This window comes from Psittacula echo (assembly GCF_963264785.1).
Source record: "Psittacula echo genome assembly, chromosome: 6".
Taxonomy (NCBI): Eukaryota; Metazoa; Chordata; class Aves; order Psittaciformes; family Psittacidae; genus Psittacula; species Psittacula echo.
The window spans coordinates 71,000,900-71,025,325 of NC_137743.1; the positions used below are offsets into that span (position 1 = coordinate 71,000,900).

At 35.8% G+C, this 24,426-nt stretch overlaps 1 protein-coding gene across 1 annotated transcript; it reads left to right on the forward strand.

The window, feature by feature from the left end:
* Positions 1-255: 255 nt before the first annotated feature.
* On the forward strand, positions 256-22,438 carry DNAJC10 (DnaJ heat shock protein family (Hsp40) member C10; the record flags this gene model as incomplete). The annotated part of the gene is made up of 22 exons (XM_080621101.1): positions 256-456; positions 2,108-2,273; positions 4,027-4,077; positions 5,457-5,539; positions 5,728-5,859; positions 6,673-6,766; positions 6,987-7,064; positions 8,317-8,360; positions 8,741-8,878; positions 10,257-10,346; positions 11,115-11,228; positions 11,928-12,042; positions 13,850-13,977; positions 14,243-14,359; positions 15,584-15,685; positions 16,709-16,864; positions 17,939-18,072; positions 19,565-19,618; positions 19,983-20,130; positions 20,554-20,673; positions 21,721-21,837; positions 22,360-22,438. 22 exons carry the CDS (start codon positions 256-258, stop codon positions 22,369-22,371), a joined length of 2,394 nt encoding a protein of 797 aa, XP_080477227.1. The 3' UTR covers positions 22,372-22,438.
* Positions 22,439-24,426: the final 1,988 nt, after the last annotated feature.

Below are 24,426 nucleotides of genomic sequence, written 5' to 3' on the forward strand. Positions count from 1 at the left end.
GCATCAACAAACAATGTTCGTGTGTTGTCTGCACAGCCTGGCAATAGCGTTCTTTACTAAAATATGTTTTTTGAATAAGTAGGTAAATGTACTTAATTGCTTTTTCTACCCTCTTCTCATAGGTTGTAACTTTTGCTAGCTTGTGAAGACCTCTGTCATAAGTACAGCTGTATCTCTGAAAGTCCGCACATTTGCTGGAGAATCTTCCCAAAGCTTGCTCAAATCGGAACCTGGAAGCTTCCCAAAACCTTCATAATGGAGTTTTTGGTATCCAAAAGAGACTATGTTAGATGTTCCAAAAAATCTTTATTTCTGCTTTTAGTATGTGTAATAGTTCTTGTGTGCACTGATCAGGACTACTATAGTTTACTTGGAGTGTCCAAAGAAGCAAGTAGTAGAGAAATACGACAAGCATTCAAAAAACTGGCACTGAAGTTGCACCCTGATAAAAATCAGGTAAGTTACATCTTTTAACAAGTTAAAGCTGCTGGGTTAATGGGTCTTAATGTTTAAACAAAAAGTGATTTCAGTGTATCGAAAATGTTTCTCTGTTCCTGTGAAGTAGTGTAACCACCTGATAACATGTTCAGATTTCCTGCAGAGATTTACAAAACAGGACTGGTCATACATGATTGTGTTGAATTTGGGCCATATAAAATTGCTATAGTAGAAAATAAAAGAAAGAGTCAGGATAATTTAATTCTCAATTCTATTTTGCAAATAGAGGAAAACTTACTTCTGTACCATATTACCTTGTTGTAAACTGATGAGTTTGTCTGTTTCTGTTTAGCTTAGGGGAACTTGCTATTTCCCTAGCATGAAGCATCATCTAAACAGCAACCACCATCAGCCTGTACTGAGACATCAATCTTCAAGTATCAGATAGGACACAGCAGAAATTCTGGGACTGCCAAGGCATAATGAGGGAGGGTAATAAAGAACTCTAGAATAACTAGAAAGAGAAGACTGGGAATGGCTCAGTCTGTGCTACAATATTTTCTGAAGTGCAAAGAAATCACTTTAAAATTTAAACATTTTTCCTTAAGATTTCCTGAAATGATCAGAAATTCACAGGAAATGTGAGGGTTTGGATGCTCATATGTGCAATCACACCTGCACAGAGCCCAAGAAGACAGTGATGCTCCTTATGAGCTCAGGGCCTGCCTGCACGGAGTACGTTGAAGCCCCTGAGGTGCTTATGTTTTACCACGGAAAGCTCAAAGAGAAAGCTACAAGTTGGCATTTCTAGTTTTGTTGAGATTTGGCTATTGACTGCAAATTTTGTTTTACCTATGTTAATACCTTCAAAATAATAACATTTTGGGTCAGGTTCTGTAGTGCCCAAGTATGTGAATACTACTAAAGATTTTTCAATGGGTTATTTTCAACATTAAAAATGACCTATAGAAGATGAAGCCATTACACAAATTCCGTAATGTTAATTAATTTCCTGTGTATCTAGGTAAAGAAGTCATGATTCTTTAAGAAAAAGTGTCTTTTGAATGAAATGTGTAAGCAGAAGTTAAAAGGGTGGGAGAGTGCTGCAGATACTGCTCACCACCATTATATAGCTCCAGCTGAGAACCCAAACTGGCATTCAAAATATGTCTGCAGATTTTTCGCTGTTCTAATTCCAAGGTACTTAGAACCAGAATGTTTTTTAAATAAAAAGGGTGCCTCTGTCTATACCAGAAGATGAGAAAGGATGAGTTTATAGCAGAGATTTTCAAACTGGAGAAGTGGGGATTCTAGGGGAGTAGAAAAGATTATAGAGTAAATGGTAAGTCGTCATTCTTGAGGCAGTTTCTTTTATTTCCATTAAAGAGAGTTGAAAGAAGAAGCATCACTGGAGAATGTTATAGCCTCCTACCCATTCCCTTTGTATTTCAGTTGGTACTTTAGTGAGGATGAAGAGATGAGAAGACACATATGGCTTCAGGAAAGGAAAACTTTACTGTAGTTTGTTTGGAGATCACCATGTAAAGTCTGCTTCCATCACAGCTGGCATCTTTAGTAGGGATATACAAATATTTCCAGTTACTTTCTCAGCATTATGTGTACAAGATGGTTTATTAATTGCTTACTGATTATACTTTGCCTTGCATAGAATGATCCAAATGCACATGAAAATTTTTTGAAAATAAATAGAGCATATGAAGTACTTAAAGATGAAGATCTACGGAAGAAGTATGATAAATATGGAGAGAAGGGTCTTGAAGATCAGCAGCAAGGAGGTCGTTATGAAAGCTGGCACTATTATCGCTATGATTTTGGTAAGTTACGATGTATGTTTGTGATTTGCTTGAAGTCACAAGTAAATAGAGTACTTACATCAGAAATGCATAAAAAGATCTGATATAGATCTATCCTCTCCAGATTTCTGCCTTCTCTGTTTTCCTGTAGCTGTCATTTTCTCTCTGTTGACCCAATCTTTTATTTACCCTGTTAATGTTTATTGGTAAATGTAATAATCTGTTTACCTGGCCTTTTGTTCCTGCTGGTTACCTTTCAATTGGTCATCTAATTTCTTGGGTTTTGTCTTGGTTTTTTGGGGTTATTTTAATGCAAAGCTTTTTTCCTTTTTTTTTTTCCCTTTTTCTCACATAAATTCCAGTGTTAATGTTTCATCAGTATTCTTTTTAATTCTTTAATGCAGGAAGACCTTTTTTGTCTAGGCAAGGTATTCTTAAATGGATTTTGAGAGATTTTTGCACTGTCAAGCCTATTTTATATGCAATTATACAGTTAAAGATCAGTAGAGAGGTAGTAGAAAATGAAAAAATAACAACAGAATCATACCAGAAATGATCCTGAGACAAGTTAATGTTTGTCTCAACAAATTTTAGGTAGTTTTAGGGAAAGGCTGGGATGAACCACTCTCAAGGCTGCTGTAACAGGAATGAGCTAAAATAGGGAGCTGAGGAACATGGTTTGATTGATATGAAAGAAAAAGCTGAAATAAACCTCCACCGTGGAAAAACTTTATCTTCTGGTGTAGTTTGATTTAATATGACCAAATCTCCACAAAATTAATGTCTGCAAATTGAAATTGAATAAGCCAGATGTGCAACTGTCACAGGAAAATATGGAAATTATCCTAAATTTTCTTTAGATAAACATCTGTCTGAAGTTGCACTGCTTGATTAAGAAACAATATCCTTGAATGTCAAGTAACCAGTTTGGAGAGTATCTGTATCTAATTTTCATATTGTGTGTATATACATGTGAAAATACAGATGTTTTGTATGTGTGGAAGAGTGTATATATTATATTACATGATATGTAAATGGATAGTAATATAAGAAGTACCTTGTCACCTGTAGAAATTAATTTCTGTCATTATCTATTTGCATTTAATCCTTGTATACCTCAGGTGAAATGGCATCTCACTCACCGTGTTAGGTACTGTAAAAGATCTGTAGCCATAGTAGCATAATTTAATGCTGTCTAATAGTATTTTTGGTACCTCTGCACTTTCTTGCATACTTGAAGTAGTAGACTGTTTTGTAGCTATGTTTTAGGTAGGATTGGTTAGCTTTTTAGAAAAGCTGTCTTCCTTACCTTTATTCTGTCCACTTTATTCCACTGCATTCACACGTTCTGTTAGTGGAAAAGCTTGTGGCTGAAATGCCTTTGTGATCTAAATAGCTTAGATAACCAGAGGCTGAGAGAAGTGAAAGCTTCCAGACATTTTGATCTGACAACTGGTTGATGTTCTTTCTAATACTCTTGCTGTAAGAGTGGTAGTTCAAGTTCTCTGCTCACTTGGTGGCTTGTCAAATAAACACCAAAATAACTGTTCTGTTCTGATAGCAGCTTTTGTAGCATGACGGTGTGGGAGTTAGCAAGAGATTAAACTAAGTTTACATATTACTAAACAAATATAGCTTTGTTGTAAAAACTATCTTTGCCAGCTTACTATTTCAATTTAAGTGTACTGTCTTCTGTCTTGTGAATAAGGTGATAGTTTGTGTCTTCATTTTAAGGATGGCAAAAATAAAAAGCAATTGCTTGTTTTCTTAATAGGTATTTATGATGATGATCCTGAAATTATAACACTGGATAGAGGAGAATTTGGTAAGTTTGAAGTAAATAGCTGTCTATTTGACAATATGGCAACCCAAAGTAAGAATTTATACATTCTGAGATGTATCTCTATAGACTTCTATTACGTACCTAATAAAAAAATCATTGTTACATGAGAAAACACCAAAAAACCCTAAACCCTTAATGCTTCATGGTAAATAGTTAGCAAATATATGAGTATCAATATACAGTTTAATTTAAGTATGAAAGATATTTTGTGAGACTTGCAAGAGGAATTTGAATTAAAATTTTGTTTCTCCTAATTTATCATTACTATTTTTTGGTCTCTTGTCTGAAAATGCACTTTGCAGAACTTTTTTATTATAGTTCAATTATTTTTTTTTCTGTGAAATCCAGTCAATTTTGCCTTGCATGACAGGTTCAAGTCTAGAAGGTGATACCAGATACTAAAACCACAGCTAAATAAAACAAAGTCTGGAAAGGTAACGCTTTCAGTGAGCATATCATCCAGTTGTTCTTGGGATTTTATTATAGCTAAAATGCTTACAACTAAAAGAAACTATAGAGAAAAAAAACTGATTTTGTTGTAGTTTTAATTTTTTTGTCTGCATTTTGAGTGCTGTTTCCTTTGTATGGACTGGACCTCCATGCTGAGCCAGTTTTGGTAAGGGTTTTAATAGCAGAACCTCATGATGCTCCTCATGACAACACGGTCTTGCTTTGGTTAATTAATTTGCATAATCTACGCACTCCTTAGCTGTCTTGTTTGTGAGGGTATTTTAATATAGGCAAATATAAGTTGGGAAATTCACTATAAAAATTACGTCCAAAAATAGAGAGATTGAAAGCAGTGTAATTCAAGCTGATAACCTCTGCATGTGTATATTTCCTTGCTATTGTTTTCTGTTATAAGCAACGTTTCCCTTGACTTTTCTAATAATTAAATTAACCTGTATTTTCAAATGGCATTTTCACCTACTAGGGATTCTACATAAAAAGTTTGCCTGGTGGAACCCAGAAAATAGTTAAAGTGATAGAAGGAAATTGAAAATTCTAGTGGGTAAAATATCTTTTAGAACTTGTATTTTGTTTTTAAAGTAGCAAGACTCACAGTATCACACATTTCAGCTACATTAATTTGCAGAGAGTACACTTATTCTTAATATTAATTAACATGTTGGTTAGGATGCTGATATCCTCTGAAATACAATTTTTGTGCACTTGCTTAAAACAGTAGGTATGTGCAAGTAAGGTGCAATGTTTATCCCATCAGAGTTACTGCTGCTGTGTCTGATATATAAATACTTCATTCAGCTTTTGGGGAAAACAGTGTAGTAAAAATGTACATTCTAGATATAACTACATTGTGATATGCATTACTTACATACAATTTTCTGCCCTCCATCTAGATGCTGCTGTTAACTCAGGAGAATTGTGGTTTGTGAATTTTTATTCTCCTCGATGCTCCCACTGCCATGACTTAGCACCTACGGTATGTATAACAAGCAAATTAACTCTGAAAATTCATTGGTTTTAACAGCATAAAAACTTTCAGAAGTGGATTTTACACTGAAGCTGAAGCCAAATTCAGCAATTGAGAATGCCAGGAATAGGAATAAAACATGCTGATGTTTCATTATATCTTTATAAGAAAATATCCTTTACCCCCCTTTTTTCTAGTGGAGGGAGTTTGCTAAGGAGATGGATGGAGTAATACGCATTGGAGCTGTCAACTGTGGAGATAATAGAATGCTTTGCCGAATTAAAGGGATTAATAGTTATCCCAGTCTGTATGTTTTCAAAACTAGAACGGTGAGTGATAAAACTTCAGCATTTTTTATAAAGATAGAAATCTGCAAGGGTAGTTCTTTAATATTTGTTCAATCATAGTTCTTTATATAAGGATCTTCCTTTTAATACGTTACTTCCTTTTAATACTTTTTCTCTTCCTTTACCTCAGTTAAATTAATTTAGAAAGTTTACTTCAAAAATAGGTATCTTGTTTACACAGTGGGTTTTTTCTGATCATTTTACCATGCAATATATAACTCCTGATTTAGGAAGATACTGTCAGCATTTATGCTGTAGCAAAGCAAGAAGTCTACTTGAACGGTTTCTGTTACAGTATTGTAATGGACTTTTCAATACAAAGAATAGTCTGTGGCTTTGAGTCTAAAGAATATGATGCTGTACCTAAAGAAACTTGGAAATTCCTTCCACAAGATTTTCTCCATGCCAGCTGCATTACGGTCGTCATGCTTTATAGTTGTTTGTTAAGTAGTGGTGCCAGGGCTGAAATACAAATCACAGTTGAGTAGTTAGGTACATTTTGACAATGGTAAGATTTGAGGGGCTGAATGCAGAGATTGTGCATGCACAAAACGGACTGATACAAGCAATTTTTTATTTAAATAGAAATAATCATTAGGAGTTGGTATTTCTAAGACTGAATTATCCTTGTGTGGCTGGATTTAGAAAGAAAAGCTAAATTCCAAACATTCCAGTACAGAAGGGAGAGGACAATTAGAGCCAAGGCTGGGGGGTGTAGGAGTGTCCTGCAGTTACATAAGTATTGTTATTCAAAAAAGTAGGTTTGGTTAATTTTATATTCTTTTTCTTCTGTAGCAACCAGTGAAATATTATGGAGACAGGTCAAAAGAGAGCTTAAAGAACTTTGCCATGCAATATGTTACAAGCACAGTCACTGAGTTATGGGCAGGTAATGTTCACATGTTTTGTTTGGGGTGGTGGTCTTCAAATTGCTTGTAGAATATACAATATGGCAGAAACTATGTATACAGCAATTCAGTTGTATTACATAGTTTCTTGCTTATTTTTGAGGTTAAAAATATTTTACTGTAACTTGCTAATATAAATCTGTCTTGTTTCACAGTCATGTTTAACTAGTCACAAACTGATGCAAATTGTTTTGCTCTTAGGAAACTTTGTTAATGCCATTGAAACTTCATTCGCTTCTGGTGTTGGCTGGCTGATCGCCTTCTGTGCTGAACGTGGGGGTAGGTATATTAAATACCTTTCAAATAAGGCAAACAGGAAAAAAGTACTTCTGTTCATAGTGGCATAATCCCTTTTGCTTCTAATAAGAAGTTACAAAACGTCTTAGATGATCACAGTATTTGGACTGTAGGTCACTTAAGCTCCATTTTAGAGGCAGCTCGACAAAAGGGATATTAACAGCAAGATTATGCTATTGTGCATCTGTAATGTCATGTGAGTTATTAAAGCAGCACTCTAGTGTAAACCCTCAAAGGGAGTGGCGAAAAGGCCTCTAACACTTCCCAGCTCAAGCTCAAATGACAGATAGCTGCAAGCCAGCTTGTCGCGACAGCTGAGTGGAAGAAAGGATGTATCTCCACTTTAAACCTTTAATACACAAAAATAAGCTGACTATTTCCTCTTAGGTTTGGACATAGTAACTGGCACTTAGCACTGATGTTATGACAGTTTAGACTTGAGTTATTTTTTGTAGCTGTTTGTTACTGGTGTTCTTGGGATCACTGGTGGATACAGTATATGAGAAAGCTGCCTTGGTTAGCTGGTATTGCTAAGTAAATGCACTACACCTTTGACAAATAAAGATTTCTAGATCTTATAAAGAGACCTTTGTTCTGTGAACTGAATAACCAGATCTGCAGTCCTGATTTTATGTTAGTAAATAGCATGATTTCAAGTTGCAGTTCTTTTGTTAGTAAGTTTTCAACTTTGGTCCAATTAAAGTGAGGTTGATGCATCTAGTTTCAGAAAAACTTCTGCATCAAAAGGTAACTATTAAAAATCTGGATTGGACTTTTTCATAGAGCATATGATGACATAATTAGAGCATATGATGTACTTATTATAGTGAAGTATTATTTGAATCACAGGAAATTGAGATTTCCATTGAAATTTCATTCCAAGACAGTATGTAGATATCTCTTGGTTGCTTTTTTATAAACAGTAAAAGAAATTTTAAAGGTCAGTCTTAGTATAGCAAATAAAATATTAAAACCTTTACAATGAGAATTTTATGTTGATGAAGCAAGATAGTGTTATCCATGTTTATGTAACTTTGAGTAGACAGCCACTGAGTGCTGATTACTAGGTGTTAGAACTTCAAGTCACTGAAATGCTGGATGAATAGCCAGGAAGCATGCCTTTTGAAATCGTCACCTTTGTAGGGAGGAAAAGGGTAATTCTAAAGACGAGTACATTTAGTGCATCTATAATTTGAAGTTTCATGTTTATAAATAAATGATTTTTATTTTGCAGATTGCTTGAGTTACCAAACACGCCTTAAGCTAGCTGGCATGTTGGTAAGCAACATTTCACTTTTGAAAGCATTACTGTTATATTTAAAGCAAAATAACAGAAGTGAAAGCATCAAGTTGTAGCTGAAACATCAAGTGAAAGCTGAAAGTTGTAGCTTTGTTTCACTGAGTTCAGCAGAACAGAGATTTCACCCGTTAACTTTCAGAAGAGTGACTTAATAGCTGTTGGAATAACGCTAAAATTTTAAGAAATTTTATAAAATATGAATTATTATTAACTAATGAATTATAATGTGGTTTTCTTCCATTTTCTAAATGTATATAATTGCCTGTGCGGGGATTTTGAAAAGCATTTCTGAACTTTAAATTAAAAAGTACTCTTCTTTTTGTTTTGTGTTTGGTTTTGTTTTGTTTTTTTCTTACAGGAAGGTCTTGTTAATGTAGGCTGGATGGACTGTGGCACCCAGGGTGAGCTTTGTGATAATTTAGATATCTCATCTAGTACTACAGCATACTTTCCACCTGGAGCCACCATAAATAACAAAGAGAAAGGAGGTGTTTTGGTATGAGTTGTTTCTCAACTGTTCTGTATTTAGATAAAATAAGGTGATGGCAATGACAAAGGCATGTATAAATAATTTCCACATTGATTCCATACAACAGAAAAGATGCTTTTTTATCTTCTAAGCTTGTACTCTGTGGTATGAGTTTATATCTCTCCTTGCTTCTAAAACTGTGATCCCTGGCGGTGGTCCCCAGTTTGTTGCTATGCTGGGAGAGTGAACATGAGTATGCTGCAGTAGCAGCAGCCTGTAGCTCTGCTTATCCAGCTCCTCAGGAGTCTCCCTGAGCAGGTATGGGAATCCAGGGTGGGATGTTGCTCTGTGACAGGCCCAAGAGCTAGTTCTAAAGCTGCTACTCAGCTATCCCGGGCAAGCTTGTCAGTCTCTTTTCTCAAGTAACAGGACAAGAGAAAACAGCCTCAAGTTGTGCCATGGGAAGTTTAGATTGGATATCAAGAAAAGCTTCTTTACCAAAAGGATTGTCAAGCGTTGGAACAGGCTGCCCAGGGAAGTGGTGAAATCACCATCCCTGGAGGTATTAAAAATACATGTAGACATGGCACTTAGGAACATGGTTCAGTGATGGACTTGGCAGCTAAGGGTTGGTCTCTATACTCTTTTAAAGGTCTTTTCCAACCTAAATAATTCTATCATTCTATGATTTGCCATGTGCCCCCAATTTTTATTCCAGAAAGAATATCACGGGTTTGAGGAATGTTACTCAGTTGAACTGAGTACTGACATGTGTGATAAAAGCACTCCTACGATGTCTGTCGCAACAGTTTATGCTGTTAGACTCTATTCTAATATTGCAACCTCCTCCTACGTTTGTATGGTAGTTTTAACTTCCTTAATTGATGGAGACATGTCACAGTTTGAAGAATGGCTTGTTCCTTTATTGTCACTACTGTTATCTATATCTTTAAAAGGAGGAAATTAAATTAAACCCGCCTGCTTTCAACTCTGTACCTTGCCACCTCTGAGTTACTGATTCATATTGCTTCCGAAATTTTAAAGGTTACTGAAACTTCAGTGCCTGTAGGAGGGCTGTAAAGACTAGATCGGAAATCTGGTAATCTTGATTGTCGAATTTGGCCTGAAATGTGGATTTGAGACTTTTAGCTGCTATTTGGCAAAATACAGTATTGTAAGTTTAATATTGTAGGAAAACAAGCTAAAAAGCAGTATTCCAAGCGGGATGTTTGTGAAATTATGTATATGAAAAAGGTAATCAAGTAACATGCTATTAACTGTACCCTTCAGTTGATGGAAAGAAACAAATCAGAATAATTTCCCTGACACTTTGAGTACTAATCATCAACAATCAAGTTGATATTTGTAATTCCTTATAATAAACACAGTTACCTTTCCTTCCTAGTTTCTTAACTCCTTGGATGCCAGAGAAATATATCAGGAAGTAATGAAGCATCTGCCAGACTTTGAAATGATCCCTGCAGCATCATTAGAGGTAAATTTTTAAAAATATGTTAAGATTTCTTTAAATAATCATTGTTTGGGGTTTTTATCGGGTTTTTTTTTCATTTTTCAAATTCTGTTGACACAAACCAGTATTTATTTAACTGAAAGTGACATTTTTTTCCTCTGTAGCCAAAATTATTTAACATTGTTTGTCTACGTTTATTTCGGTGGTTTAGCAAAACAACAAAAGTAAGAGTGGGGTGTATTTAATAGGAAAATAGAAAAACACAGAAATTGCCATTGTAAGTCACTCTGCAGCTGTAACTTTCTGGTTATTTTTATGTCGACTACATCGTAGAGAATCTTGCTTTAAATGTATTTTTTCAGTAACGTAAGAAAGAAAAACAAAATACTTGTTAGTCCATGATAAATTATGTATGAACTGAAATCAGAAGTCACAAAAGTTACTCATTTCTTGGAGGAAAAAAGAAGAGGAAACCTCTCTTCACACTTGTAGTAGCACTTAGCAGCTTGACCTACAATGCACATGGAAACAACAGGTATAGAGGGTAGCATGGTTCAGAATTTTTCCTCTTTCCTGCTTATAATGTAGTAAAATGAAGTTTAGTGGAAGGACCACATGAAAGAATTCGTTGAGTGGAGGAGGTCACTCAGAGATCAGATGAATAATTAGGCCTTTGCCTTTATAAAACATAAAGGGAATTTACAGGTTGGTGTAAGTTGGGTTTTGTTGGGGTGTTTTTATCTGTGTGTTTATTGTGTTTTGAGGGTTTGGTTTTTTTTTCTTCGTTGAAAGGACCGTCTGGCTCATCACCGATGGCTGCTTTTCTTCCAGTTTGGAGAGGATGACAAATCAAATACACAGGAATTTAAGAAACTTAAATTTTTGCTTAAAGATGAACACATTCAGGTAAGACTTCTCACTCAGCAAGCGCTGAATTCAGAGAATAAGTCGGTATGTTTTTCATTATTTTTACCTGTTACTGCCAGTTGCCACTTCTGGTGCTGAGATACACGTCGTAGATCTGTAGGAAAGGTTTTAATTTAAAGAAAGCAATGAAGTTTCCCATATGGTTTGAATAATTTAAAAGTAGTTAGAAAAGATTATCTTTTAGATCTGCTCTCCCATGGTGCTTCAGATCCCACTCAGTTAACAATTAAAAGTTAACACTTCAGCATCAAATTGATGTATGTGAAACTGTATTTTAACCACTCAGAAAACCCTATAATTATCTTGAAAATTCAAGACATATGGATTGTGTTAATTCTATAAAGTATGTATTTTCAAAAAAATTTGTTGCATTGACTAGAAGAATTTTAATGTCACATTTATTTTAGCTGTCTTTTTGCTTCCTTGCTGCTTTATCTGGAGAAGAAAAAAGGAGGATTTCTTAAGGTTTTATTCTCTATTTTGGCTTTTAATTTAAAAAAGCAACTTAATGTAGCCGTGCTGATAGTTTTCCTCGAACATCATAGTTTCTCTTCAGATCAAAAAGACACTACTTTTCTGTATTTTTACCTTTTTTCCCTAACTCCTACTGCCGTTCAAAATACATTAATTCATATAGATTAGAATACCTTAATTAAAATAGGAATTTCTGTTAAATAGGTTGGCAAGTTTGACTGTCTTTCCTCACCAGCCATCTGCAACAAACTGTATGTCCATCAGCCTTGTTTAGCAGTCTTCAAAGGAAAAGGAACTGGAGATTATGAAATTCACCATGGTAAGGGAAACTTTGGCAAGTTTAAATCATTACATAATCACTCTGAGATGACACTGTCTTTAGCAAACTTTTTTTCCAAAGAACGGTTTTGTAGTTTTCGTCTTTGCTATTTTTCCTCTGAGCTTACTGTAGCTTTGCACAAACTTCTCATCTCCTTTGGGGGTGTTTTACTTTGGGTTTGTTTTTTCTTTTCTTCCTGGATAAGCAGTCATCAGATGCCAAGAGATGTATTTTGTCTTTACTATCCTGTCTATTTCAACATAATTTACGTACTTACCTACGAATGAAATCTCTGAAGCTGACAGGACAGCTTCTGCTTTGGGTGGGATAACCAAAGAATGCTGTAAGGCACGCCCTTCATAGAGGCTGAACATGCTAGTTGTACAGTGCTTCCGACTTGAGAAACTTGGATTAGACTTCATGTGTCACGGCACTAAAACTAATTCCATGCTTTGTTGTCTTTCATCCAAGAAAACCTACGCTGAGACTTTTACCACTTCATTTCCAATGTAGCGGTTTCCTTCCAGGAAAGGTTGGAACTATGTTACTCTGTACTGCTGAAAGGATTCAAATATGTTAGTTGAAGAAGAATGAAGCCTGAAGCAAAACTGTAGCTTGCAGCAATAGGCGTAGCTTTGTCCAGAATGTGGCACAATGCAATTATGTAAGATGAAGTTCTAATTTTTCAGCCTCTCAACTACTAGCAACAGCTTGCTAGAATGAAGTCAGAGCCTCAGTACTGTAATAAAGACAGGAGATAGCCTTTTGACCACTTAGAAAAGATTAGGCGTGTCTAAGGGGGAAAGATAATCCCATACATCTAATGATAGAAGGGAAAAACTTTATAACTCTTTGCAATTTTCACTCCAGCAGGGAAGCCAAGGAAGGGTCATATACATACAGCATTTTTTAGATATTTTTATAATGGTGAAACAAAACAAAATATTTACAAATAGGGTATGAGAAATGCATCAAACTGCAGTACATATATTCTTTTCTGCATGATTTGGTTTACTATTTACAAAATTGATAGCACCTAGAATGTTTACCAATAGCAGTATTACTTCACTATTTAGAACGGTGTGATACTCAAAGGAATCAGGCTTTTTTTATATGCTATGTTGAAAGGCTTCAATAGTTTAAAATCTAACAACAGTAATAAAACTTAGTAAGGAATTGTGCAGTGACCTGAGATTTAATTACCCTGAGGTTCTTATTCTTTGTTTGTTTCAAGACAGAAACTCTCATTTCAGTTGACAAATACATACATGAAGGGTTTGAAAAGACTTGATCTTTGCCCACTGGAGCTGTGTCACCAAGACCTTCATTTACACATAAATACAGTGACTTGCCAGTATAATTTATTTTGCTTCAAGTCTTTAATGTGTCAATATCTTTGCCAAGGCAGGTGTACCTAGAATAATAGCTTTTTAATTCCAGCGAATACTGGGAAAATGGTAAAACAGCCAATAGTCCAGTCACAAAAAAATCCCAGTCATTTTATTTACCAAAAACATGGTTTTGTCTTGGATAAAACATTTATTTGGCTAATATTGGGTAAATACCCAGGTTAATATTTAGCCAAATATCAAATATCACCTAGAGTTTTCTTACCTATGTAGGCTTGGACAGTTTAACATTGTCTTCCTCAGTAAAAGGAAGTCACTACCTCTTTAGTTTATTTTAGCAGGCCATATTTAAAGATCAGTCAAGGGAACTGAAGGGTTCCTGTCACTATCACTGAGGTTTTTTAATGTGATCTGGCATACGGAAAAATGAAGTTTCCTTTCTACATTGTTCTTTGAAGGAAAGAAGATCTTATATGACATTGTGGCATTTGCCAAGGATAGTGTCAATTCTCATGTTATCACTCTGGGACCTCAGAACTTTCCTGACAAAGAGAAGGAGCCCTGGCTTGTAGATTTCTTTGCACCGGTAAGTATTTCATATCTACTTCTTTCCCTTCTAGCATCTGTTGTATAACTGTGTAACCCAACATTAGCAGTATCTTGAAAGTGTCCTTCCCCATCATGAGACAGTATTGTAATTTCTCATTCCTTGGCAGCACTAGTTCCTAGACTGTGTGGGGTTTCTGTTTAGTGGAGTCTGTTGTCAAAGCAGGGTGTTACTCATCTCAAACATTCTCCTGAGAGTCAGCTGCAGGAAAATCAACTGCGCTTACTTGCATTTTGTTTTCCAGTGGTGCCCTCCTTGTCGAGCTTTGTTACCAGAGCTGAGAAAAGCATCCAAACATCTTTATGGTCAGCTTAAATTTGGAACACTGGACTGTACTGTCCATGAAGGGCTTTGCAACATGGTAAGGTGCAGCAAATAAGAAAATACAATCCTTTTTAAAGAGTATTGTTTTCTTCTAGTTGGAGGTAGGGGCGGACAATGCTTGCTTATTTAATGTTACTTTCTTAAAGGGTAGTCAGCAAAACAGGACACCTGTATCCTTTTTTTTTTAGTTTCAAAGGAACAAACTATGTAACCACTGCAGATAAAAATTAATGCAAAATACAAGTCAGTTTTGCTCTGATTTCATGTTGTTGGAAGACTCTGAAAGTGTCAAAATCTACTCATTCCTAAAGCAGGAAAAATAAAACCTAAAGCAGGCCCAGAAAGTCTTTTCATGTATCTATAAATACTCTTCACATAGGAGGTTTAAAAACAGTAAAACATTTAAAAATTTTAAAACATTTTAAAACATTTAAAAATGCACGTTTTTAATTGAAATAATACATTTTGACAATATCTGCAAAACAGCTTTAATTCACTTCACCCTGACTGACTTGGCTTTTGGTTTTGTAGTGCCTTAAGTAGTCCAGGATCAATTTCAAATTAAAGAAAGTTTATACTTACCAGTTTACACTTATTTAAAGATACAGTAGTGGAATGAAATCATTATTATTTTTTTTAAATCTTGACCAATTTACCATGTTTAAATTTGCTTAACTTTTGCTTCAATTAATTTATTGTGGTAGGAATTATTGATGCTTATCCTGAATTCCAGAAAATACTGCATTGTGACAGTTTTCCTGCAACTTTTTATGTTGGAATGTTTGTACTTACCTTTAAAATGTGAATCTCTTGAAATACATAAAAACAAGCAAAAAAGGGCAATCTTTTTAAAGTCTTACGTGTGTTTACACTCTGAAGAATTCAAATCATGGAAGCATCTGTGTTTGATAGTAAACGGTACAGTTATTCATGCAGTACAAGTGTTTCCACCTAAGGACTGGGAATAGCTTTAACGTTAAGGCTAAGTAGACCCGTGGATTAATTCCTGTATTTGTGCAGAATGGCAAAAGAGCTACTGACTGCTTTTTAAATCAAGAACAAACTATGCCATCTCTGAATACATGTGGCATCTTCTCTGTACTGATTTGTAATGGTTTCAAATTCCCATCTGCACATAAGTCTGAGCAGTTGCACTGTACAAACTGCAACAGATCAGTAAGTGTGAGCCACAAATACCAATGGCAGTTAAAGTACAAGAAGCCTAATCATTCCTTACAATTCTTGTTGTCTGTTTTGTTAGCATAACATTCGAGCTTATCCAACAACAGTTGTGTTCAATCAGTCTGATGTTCATGAATATGAAGGACATCACTCTGCTGAGCAGATCTTGGAGTTTATAGAGGTATGTAAATTATAATCCTTGTTGCAGTCGTGCTCATCCACAAACATGTTCTTTATTTGGAAGATTCTAAGATTTAGTGGGGGTTTATTACTAATTAGAAAAGTAAGATAAAGAGTGAAAAAAACTTCGGCAAGAAAAGTGATCCAGCAACTGTCAGTCATAGACTTAACACCTAATTTTCCTTCTCTGACAAGTAGTTTCTTTGAGATCATAGCAAATAATTTAAGATCCCTTCCAATCTGCAAAGTAATAGTAATGATTTCTATCTCATAGAGAGGATAAATGAATTAAAATTATGGAATGCTGTAATACGAAGGTGAAAACGTCTCACGTGCACAGCTTGAAATAAGAGGAGGTTCACATTTGTGTGAATTAGCTTGCTGCCTTCCGTGCTTCTCGGCTTTTTCTTGAAGTTTCTTAACTCACAGAACTGCAAATCATTGCTACTCATCATTGTTCCTGCCAGAATTCTGGCATCTTTTCCTCCAGCATTCAGGTTCTCTCACTGCTAGATCCAGAGGCTGTTTTCCGCTCTTTCAAGAGGCTTTTAATTCTCTCTAGGTAGCCCAGAAAAAGCAGGTTTAAGAGCGCTCATGCAAGACCAGGTAGAGATCAATCTTTTTCAGATGCTATTCAAAGGCCCCTAGTGCACCCTTCTACATGCCAGCCTAACAAGCATGGCTGAGTCTCGTAATGCCTGCGCTTGCCAGGTAAGCTGAATTTCTTCCCTTTTTCCTCTCTTGATGGAAGAGAGACAGAAAACCTCCCTTTTGCAGCCAGACTCTACTGTTTTGGATAGCTTTTCTCAGCAAATCTGGCATATGATTGTTAGGTTGAAGGGATGACTTTTAATGCCTCCATGCCTTTCAGTGGTGTGGAGTCTTCCCAACCATACCAACAAGCATAGTTCACTAAAAGAGGGACATTCTCAGAATTTTGTACATTCTGTTTGTACGTGATGGTGCTAGATATGGCGTAATTTACTGTTGCAAAGTGTATGTCTACAAGCTGTCTTTACTTTAGGATCTTCGGAATCCGTCAGTGGTGTCCCTAACGCCAGAGACATTTGCTGAATTAGTTCAGAGAAGAAAAAGAGAGGAAATCTGGATGGTTGACTTCTATGCTCCGTGGTGTGGACCTTGTCAGGTTTTAATGCCAGAATGGAAAAAAATGGCCAGGGTAAATGACATTCAAACATTTTTCTGCTTTTGTGTACTTTTCTGTGGAATTATTGAGACAGTACAACTGCTGTCTTAGGGGTTTGTCAAAGTCCAGTGACTAATATTGTGGACGAACCAGGGAATTCCTAACTGATAGTTTTATATTGTTTCAAATACAAAGTGTCTGTTTGTTTGTTTGTTTGTTTTAAGGTTCAGTACAGCGTATATACTGTACTCCAGTTTTTGTTGTTGATACAAGTGTGTTTTCCAAGATCTAAGAAACTTTAGAGTAACTAACTTTTCTTGATGCTTAGTGCTTTAGATAAAGAGCTCTGCATCTGTTTAAAACAAAGTAGGAAAACAAGATTTGTCCATAAATAAGATAAGAATTTGTTTGCAAGATCAATATAGTGTTCTCTCATTTGCAAAAGTATATTACTTTATGGACAACCATCTGGGTTTTCCTGGATGTGTTTCCGGGAATATGAACTTGAAACTCTGGGGGGTGGGGAAATAGGGCATGTTTAGTCCATGACTTTCAGGCGTTTAGAGCTCACCTAGGCTAGGAGTTCTAGCTAGGATCCTCTGTTCTGGTCAAATGTCTGTGAAGTATTGGTAGCTAGCTCTATAGCACATGTTTAGTAATCATAAGCTTCACTGCCTATGGCAGGTGGTTTGCGCCTTTGCAACAAATACAGTGTTTTTAAGGCACAGGCCAGCTGTGCAACTGGTAGCCCATCTGCACTGCACCAGATTCTGTCATAATTCTTGAGCCTTTGATGTGAAACATGGTAATACGGTAGTCCTTATTCTAAATAATGACACTCGCCTTCAAGGCAAAGCAAGTATCCCACGAGCCATGTGCATGCAGCTGATACTAAAAATAGGTATGTGCATGATGGGAATGCACCTGGATTGCTGGCTCTAATTAGATACCAGTGACTCATTTATAGGAAAAAAGAAAACCTTGTGATAATCTTGGTTTGTTTTGTTGGGGTTTTTTCCCCAACTAAGTGATTGAGGCTTTAATTCTGAAGTATTATAGTAGTATTGATTAGCACATTTGATTGTAGGTTTTCTTCTTTTTTTTCAGATGTTAAATGGATTAATCAGTGTAGGCAGTGTGGATTGCCAAAAATACTATTCTTTCTGTCACCAAGAAAGTGTTCGAGGATATCCTGAAATAAGACTCTTTCCTCAAAAATCAAACACAGCTCATCAATATTAGTAAGTAGCCTATTTTCATTTGGGAAATATTAGGTGATAAGAAACAGTGTGGATATACATGATCTGCTGTATAGAAAAGATTCATCACAGCTGTTAAAATATGCTGTTATGATATTACTGTCCTAGATGGTAGTCACTTTGTTACTTGAAACTGGTGTTATTTTATTTTGCCATTTCATTTCAGTAATTTGAACTGAGACTGCTTCAGGAATCTTAATTTTTATTTCTTGTTCTTTAGCGATTGCCACTTTTCTAACTTTAATTGCCTGTTAAATTATAGGATATAAAAATATTAGGCCTAATTGCTTGCAGCTTCATCTTTAGAGAACAGAGGGATGTAGCCATCTGATCATCCTTCCTGCTAACAGTCTGTTAGCACCATTGCAAAAGTTGTCCACTCTATATCTAGTCATCCCATTCATTGTATCACTAGTATGGAAACATTAATCATCAACATGGCAAAACAAAAACTCAGTGGGTAACAAAATCTGGTTAAGCCAAACAGCCTGTCCCCTCCATTCCACAGTACTGTTTGAAGATCCAGGGATTTCAGGAAGCAAGCACATATTTCAAGATAGATATCATCTGAAATAGCAGATGTGCTGCTTCGTTGTTTTCCAAATTGGAAAGTTCTATTAAATGCTGGCAGATAATGAATTGTAATGCCTCTTCATCATAGTGCGTAATAGCAGACTTCAGTAGCTTTCATCATGGAGCTGCTTGCTTTTATTCAGTTCTAGACAAAGTTTCTCTTAAAAGCAGAAATCTCTTTCTTATTGAAAACAACAAAGTTGGTGAATGTGTTAAGACGCCAAACTTCTAATCATGAGTGAGCTATTTCCTGTGAAAATACGGAAATTTGTCTCTCAAATCACCAAAAACTATCAGGTCAGATTTTGACCAGGTTAACTCTACTGCAAAATACTTTGTTATATGAATCTAGAATTAATCTTTTTTCTAACCTGTCACTGGAATTTCAAAACTAAGCAGTGCCCTGGAATTCCAAATAGTAAATCCTTGTCCAAGTAATCAGTTTGCCTGGCTTTTCTGTTATCAAATAATTGTTTTATTGTAATGCTTGAAAATCAAATAGAAAATGTATGAAGATATTTCAGTTTAATTCTCATGTTTCTTAAAGTTTGCAATTGTATCTGGACTTGTTAAAAAAAGATTCTTAATCAAAAATAGCTCTAGCTCTCAAAGCTTACATGCTCCAAACCAAGTTTTACTCTCCTGACAGAATTTTCTTCTTTTCTAGTCCTTAATTCTGCATCTTTCAGTTGTAGTAACTTTTATTTATTCAGATTTAAAAGCAATGTAGAAATATATCCTAAACCGCATGCATTTAAGTTTATTATTTCATTATCTCCACTCTACAGAGATGTTTGAGTTTGTTGTTGTGTTTGGGTTTTTTAGGGGTTTGTTTGTTTTCCCAACATAATTCAAACCACTCTGCAACTGGAATTTTATTTTCTTTTCAATCATTTTACAGTAGCTACAATGGATGGCACAGAGACTCATATTCACTGAGAGGCTGGGCATTGGGGTAAGTTGCTGCATTAAACTTTGTTCACAAACCACTTATATAATTTGCTTGCTAGGAGAAATGAATGTTTAAATGCTATGTGAATCAGGAATTAGAAACACTTAGGTACATGTATTATTAAGATTTACGTATCTTTTAACTCAAGAAATTGCATACTCCCTACTGCCCACCCATTTCCTGAAGACCATGTTATTTATCTTGCCTACCACTTTTAGGAAGTGACTCTCTTGCAGTACAAAGTGTAACACAGGGATTTGCAGACTACTACTATTCTTAATTTCAGAGTTTTTTCTTGTACTTAAATGGAACTTGGATATGCTCAAAGTTTTGAATGGTTTAGGACTGTTGTTCTTCCTTTCCACAGATACTTACCACAAGTGTCTGTAGACCTGACTCCTCAGAGTTTCACAGAAAAAGTTCTGAATGGAAAGGATCACTGGGTCATTGACTTTTATGCTCCTTGGTGTGGACCATGCCAAAATTTTGCTCCTGAATTTGAGATCCTTGCAAGGGTAGGTTTTTAACTGTATTAGCAGATTTTTATAATGGATAAAATGCAATTCATCAGCACCTTTTTCTTACCGATCATCCAAAAATTGCATATCCCTAATGAACCCCCTTCTAATTGAAAGTCCACACTTTTACCTCCCACTTGCCAGTGAGAGTTATCTCTTGCAGAGACACACACAGGCCCTGTTCTGAGACAGATCCCAGCTTATGATTGGGTGGGCTTTGGAACTGTCATGTGCTTTGCCCCAAATTGAGTAGAAGTGTTCCACTGAACATGTTGTGACTTCTAATACAAGGTTAACAAACTGACAAGCAAACAAGCAACTACTCCGAGATATTTAGCTGTGCTCCTGGCTTCTTCAAGTTATTTGCTTACAGTCACCCACTGAAACTTGAGTTTGATTCTAATAAACACTTCTTTTTAGGCTGTAAAAGGAAAAGTAAAAGCTGGAAAAGTTGACTGTCAGGCATATGGTCAGACCTGTCAGACTGCTGATATCAGAGCCTACCCTACTGTCAAGTTTTACCCCTACCAAGGAACAAAGGTAAAGTGAAGTGTCTCCTTTATGTATGCTGGTGAGTGAGTTCTTTTAGTAGATGTATTTCATTTCACATTTAAGAGGCTATTTCTGTAACATATTAAAGTGCATTAGTTAGATATTCTGGAGATTTATTAATAATCAATATTGGTAACACTTAAAATAGTAGGACAGTGATACAGTAATAATGTGTTATTGAAAATAAGGAACTGTAAGTTAATAGAACAGTAACTAAAATGTGGGCTTAACTAGAACCAGGGTGTAATTTTGCAGGGGTCTCATGTAACAAAATGTTTTTCAACTTTTATCAATTCCACCACCTGCTACCCAAAAGCAAGCAAAGCCTCTCTTGAAATGTGGACAGCTTCAGTTTGGCTAAGAAGAAATACTCTTTCAATCTAATCACAACATTTAATTATAGTTTTGACTTAAATAACACATTTTAAGATGGAAAAGAAGATTAAAAATATTGAGTTGTGTTCTGGCTCAAAAAACCTTATGAGACCACTTCAGTATCAATGACAACATGGTCTAGTGTGAGGCACAAGGACAAGGGCTAATGGGTTAAAACTGAAACAGGGGAAGTTCAGGTTAGATATAAGGAAGAAGTTCTTTACTGTGAGGGTGGGGAACAGGTTGCCCAAAGAAGTGACAAATGCTCCATCCCTGGCAGTGTTCAAGGCCAGGGTGGACAGGGTCTTGAACGACATGGTCTAGTGTGAGGTGTCCCTGCCCATGGCAGGAGATGGGAACTGACAATTACAGACTCTGTAATGGCTGTCTACATTAAATATTTAAGCTGAATAAGTATTTCAGGTTTCTGTAAGGCTCAAGACAAAATTTCTATAGTTTTGGGAGTTGTTCTTACTATAAAGACAATTCACATTGTTTAAACAGAGACAAAAATATAACTATGAATCATAAATCAACCTACCAGAGCCATTGGCTTCCTCCCTGTTTGCCTCTTGAATTCTCTCTGAATGTAAGGAGAATTTCTATTCAGTGTAGAGCATGGATAATGTGTTTCACAAGTATTTCTTTTCCTTTTTTAAGAAAAGTGTTCTTGGGGAATACATAGACAGCAGGGACGCAAAAGGTATCGCTAACCTCTTGAATGAAAAATTAGAAGCAATTCAAGATAAAGGAAAAAGAAAAAAGTCTAGAAATAAGGTAAGAATACTTATTGTGGGGCCTTTTGCAAAGCAGTCATTGTGAAGAATAGCCATTTAAAGTTATGTGTTTGCTCTTTGTCTGGGAAGTATTAAATTCCATATCTTCAAATAGTACAAGGTATATTTTGCTTTTAGTCTTGTTTTGGTTACTGTTATCTATTTTAAACTCAGTTTTCCATGTCCACATATGTCACAGAGAATACTGCAGTTGCAGCATCAGTTACGGCAAGATTTACAGAATTTATAGATGTCCATGGGATGGCTGCATTACTGATAAATGGTTGAGCTGCACTGTATCTTGTGCCTGCTTATGAAATCTGAAGATTACGCTCTAAACTATAGAGGCTGATTAGTGTAAGATTGGGATTGACACTTTAACTCAGAAGATAGTAAATACACAGCTGTTAAGAAGTATCCTGAATTCTATTTAAGAAACACAGAGAAATATAAAATCATAGGAAAAAAAAATCTTGATTTTATTTGTACTTTCAGATTGACTTGTTTGTTTTCTTGTCACTAGGATGAGCTCTAAGTGGTACTGGAGGTAGATATGATTCAAAATATGCTGAAGCTGTGAATATAGAAGACACCATGAGGAAAATAGAAGGCTGGTTACATTCATGACAGGACTAAAGAAATGAAAGCTAGTTAGAGTTCATGGATGTATATGACTACGACTTCTGTTAAACTGTGGGGAGATGAAAGCATTTTGATTTTGGTGGAGGCATTCAGTGTTTCTGCAAATGAATTCTGCATGTCCCTCTTCTGATGTACCAACTACCTTCTTCCTTGTCAAACATTAGGGTTGACCAGAAATGTGGACTTTTGCCTACCCATTTACTAGTTCCTTATATTTTTTTGTCTCTTTCCAAACACTTTCTGAATGTGGCACTCAGCCTGTGGCTGGATATGCACTCAAACCACTCTGCAATGCAGAAACACAATGAGGGGTTGTCTATTTGAAGACAAACAGTTTTACCTGGTGATTATTCTGCTTTGGGGTTGCATTGTTGTCTAATCAATTGTTAAGAAATAAAATAAAAAACTGGTAGCAGGATTGGTTCCCTGCCCTTGAGCAGATTACTGTGTTGTGGCAGTGGCTGAATGGAACCCCGAAGAGCATCCTTTGCTGTTTGATTTAGGAGTGTGAGTTTTTCTTTGTTTGCTTGTTTTTTTAAATAAGGAAAAAAATTACGAAGGACTCCAAACTCTGTTTCATTGACTTTCAAATGTTAAAGTTATGCCATAAAAGTAACTGCTTAAGTTATTAGGTGATAACTTTATTACTGTCTTTTTACATATGAATGTATTTTGTGAACATGTTTAACGTCTTTTGGTATTACCACTCTTCTCTGGAGACATGTTTTGGGTTTGTTGTTTTGTTGTTTTGTTGGGGTTTTTTTATATAAATTTAGGCAAGCAGCATAGCAAGTGCCTTTTTTTTAATTTAATAATGAACACTGTACATTGCAATATCTCCTCCATCCTAATAGAATTCCCACTCTTTAGTGTAATGCTTTCCATAGCTTCTCAATAGACAAGAAAAAATACACAAGACAACACAATGTCTGCTGCATTAAGAGTTCAAGATTGAAATGTTTCATGTTTTCAATAAAAGGATGCTGAGAACTTGTCATATGGACTTTACTCCCTGCTCTCCCTGGGTGTAGATTTGGCAGGACAAGACACTGTAGTGTATTATAAATTTGTAAATAGGTTATCAACAAATAATTTACTTTATCAAGAAAGTGAGAAGTAAAAGGCAGATATTCAAATACTTCTTCCCCTATATTCAGGGTTGCCTCTATTGCTTTGCGGTTTTGCAGTATATTAATCTGAAAAACAAGAAAATCTGTTGCATCTAGTTTTTAATAAATTAGACCTTTCCCCCCCCTCCAAATCAAACATCAATCTCTATCACAGTCAAAAAAAGACAATTTTGGTATTTTGTGACTGTCATACAAGTTATTTTGGTCAGGTTTTGCTTGTATGTTTAATTGTAACTTCAGTTCCCACATCCTTCCTGGAGAATGAGGTCATAGTTACATACTCTAGGATCCTACTGTTAATCTGATAAAACAAAATATGGGCATTTGAACAGCCTCTTCTTTATTCCTGTTAACAGGAACAAACGAGCAAGATGAAAAATAGACCAAAAAAACCCAAACTGCTTCCACAGGAGGCTCCTCTCTTAAGATGATGGTAACTGGCTTTACTATGGCTCTGTTAGAAAACCACATCAAAAAGCTGAAGTACAAGTGTTTTTTCCAACTTTTCATGGGTTTCTTTGCCAGCTGCCCTTTCTGTCACCTTTCACTAAGCAGCCTGAGGGAGATGCGGTGAGTGATCAGATCTTGCCTTTATTCCTAGCTGTACAAATAAATAAAACCTTTTGTATGTAGTTTTATTCTAGCCTTCTCTAAGGAATGTAATCATGCAATTCTTGCTGGTCAAGAGTTTAGATGGGTTATTCATGACACATCTGGAGCAGTACTATTTTTTAAATAAGAATAATGTTCAAGTAGCCAAGTCCCTCAGTTTTATCCTGTAGAATCTTGGAGGTGTCAGCATTGCCTCGTTCTTCAGC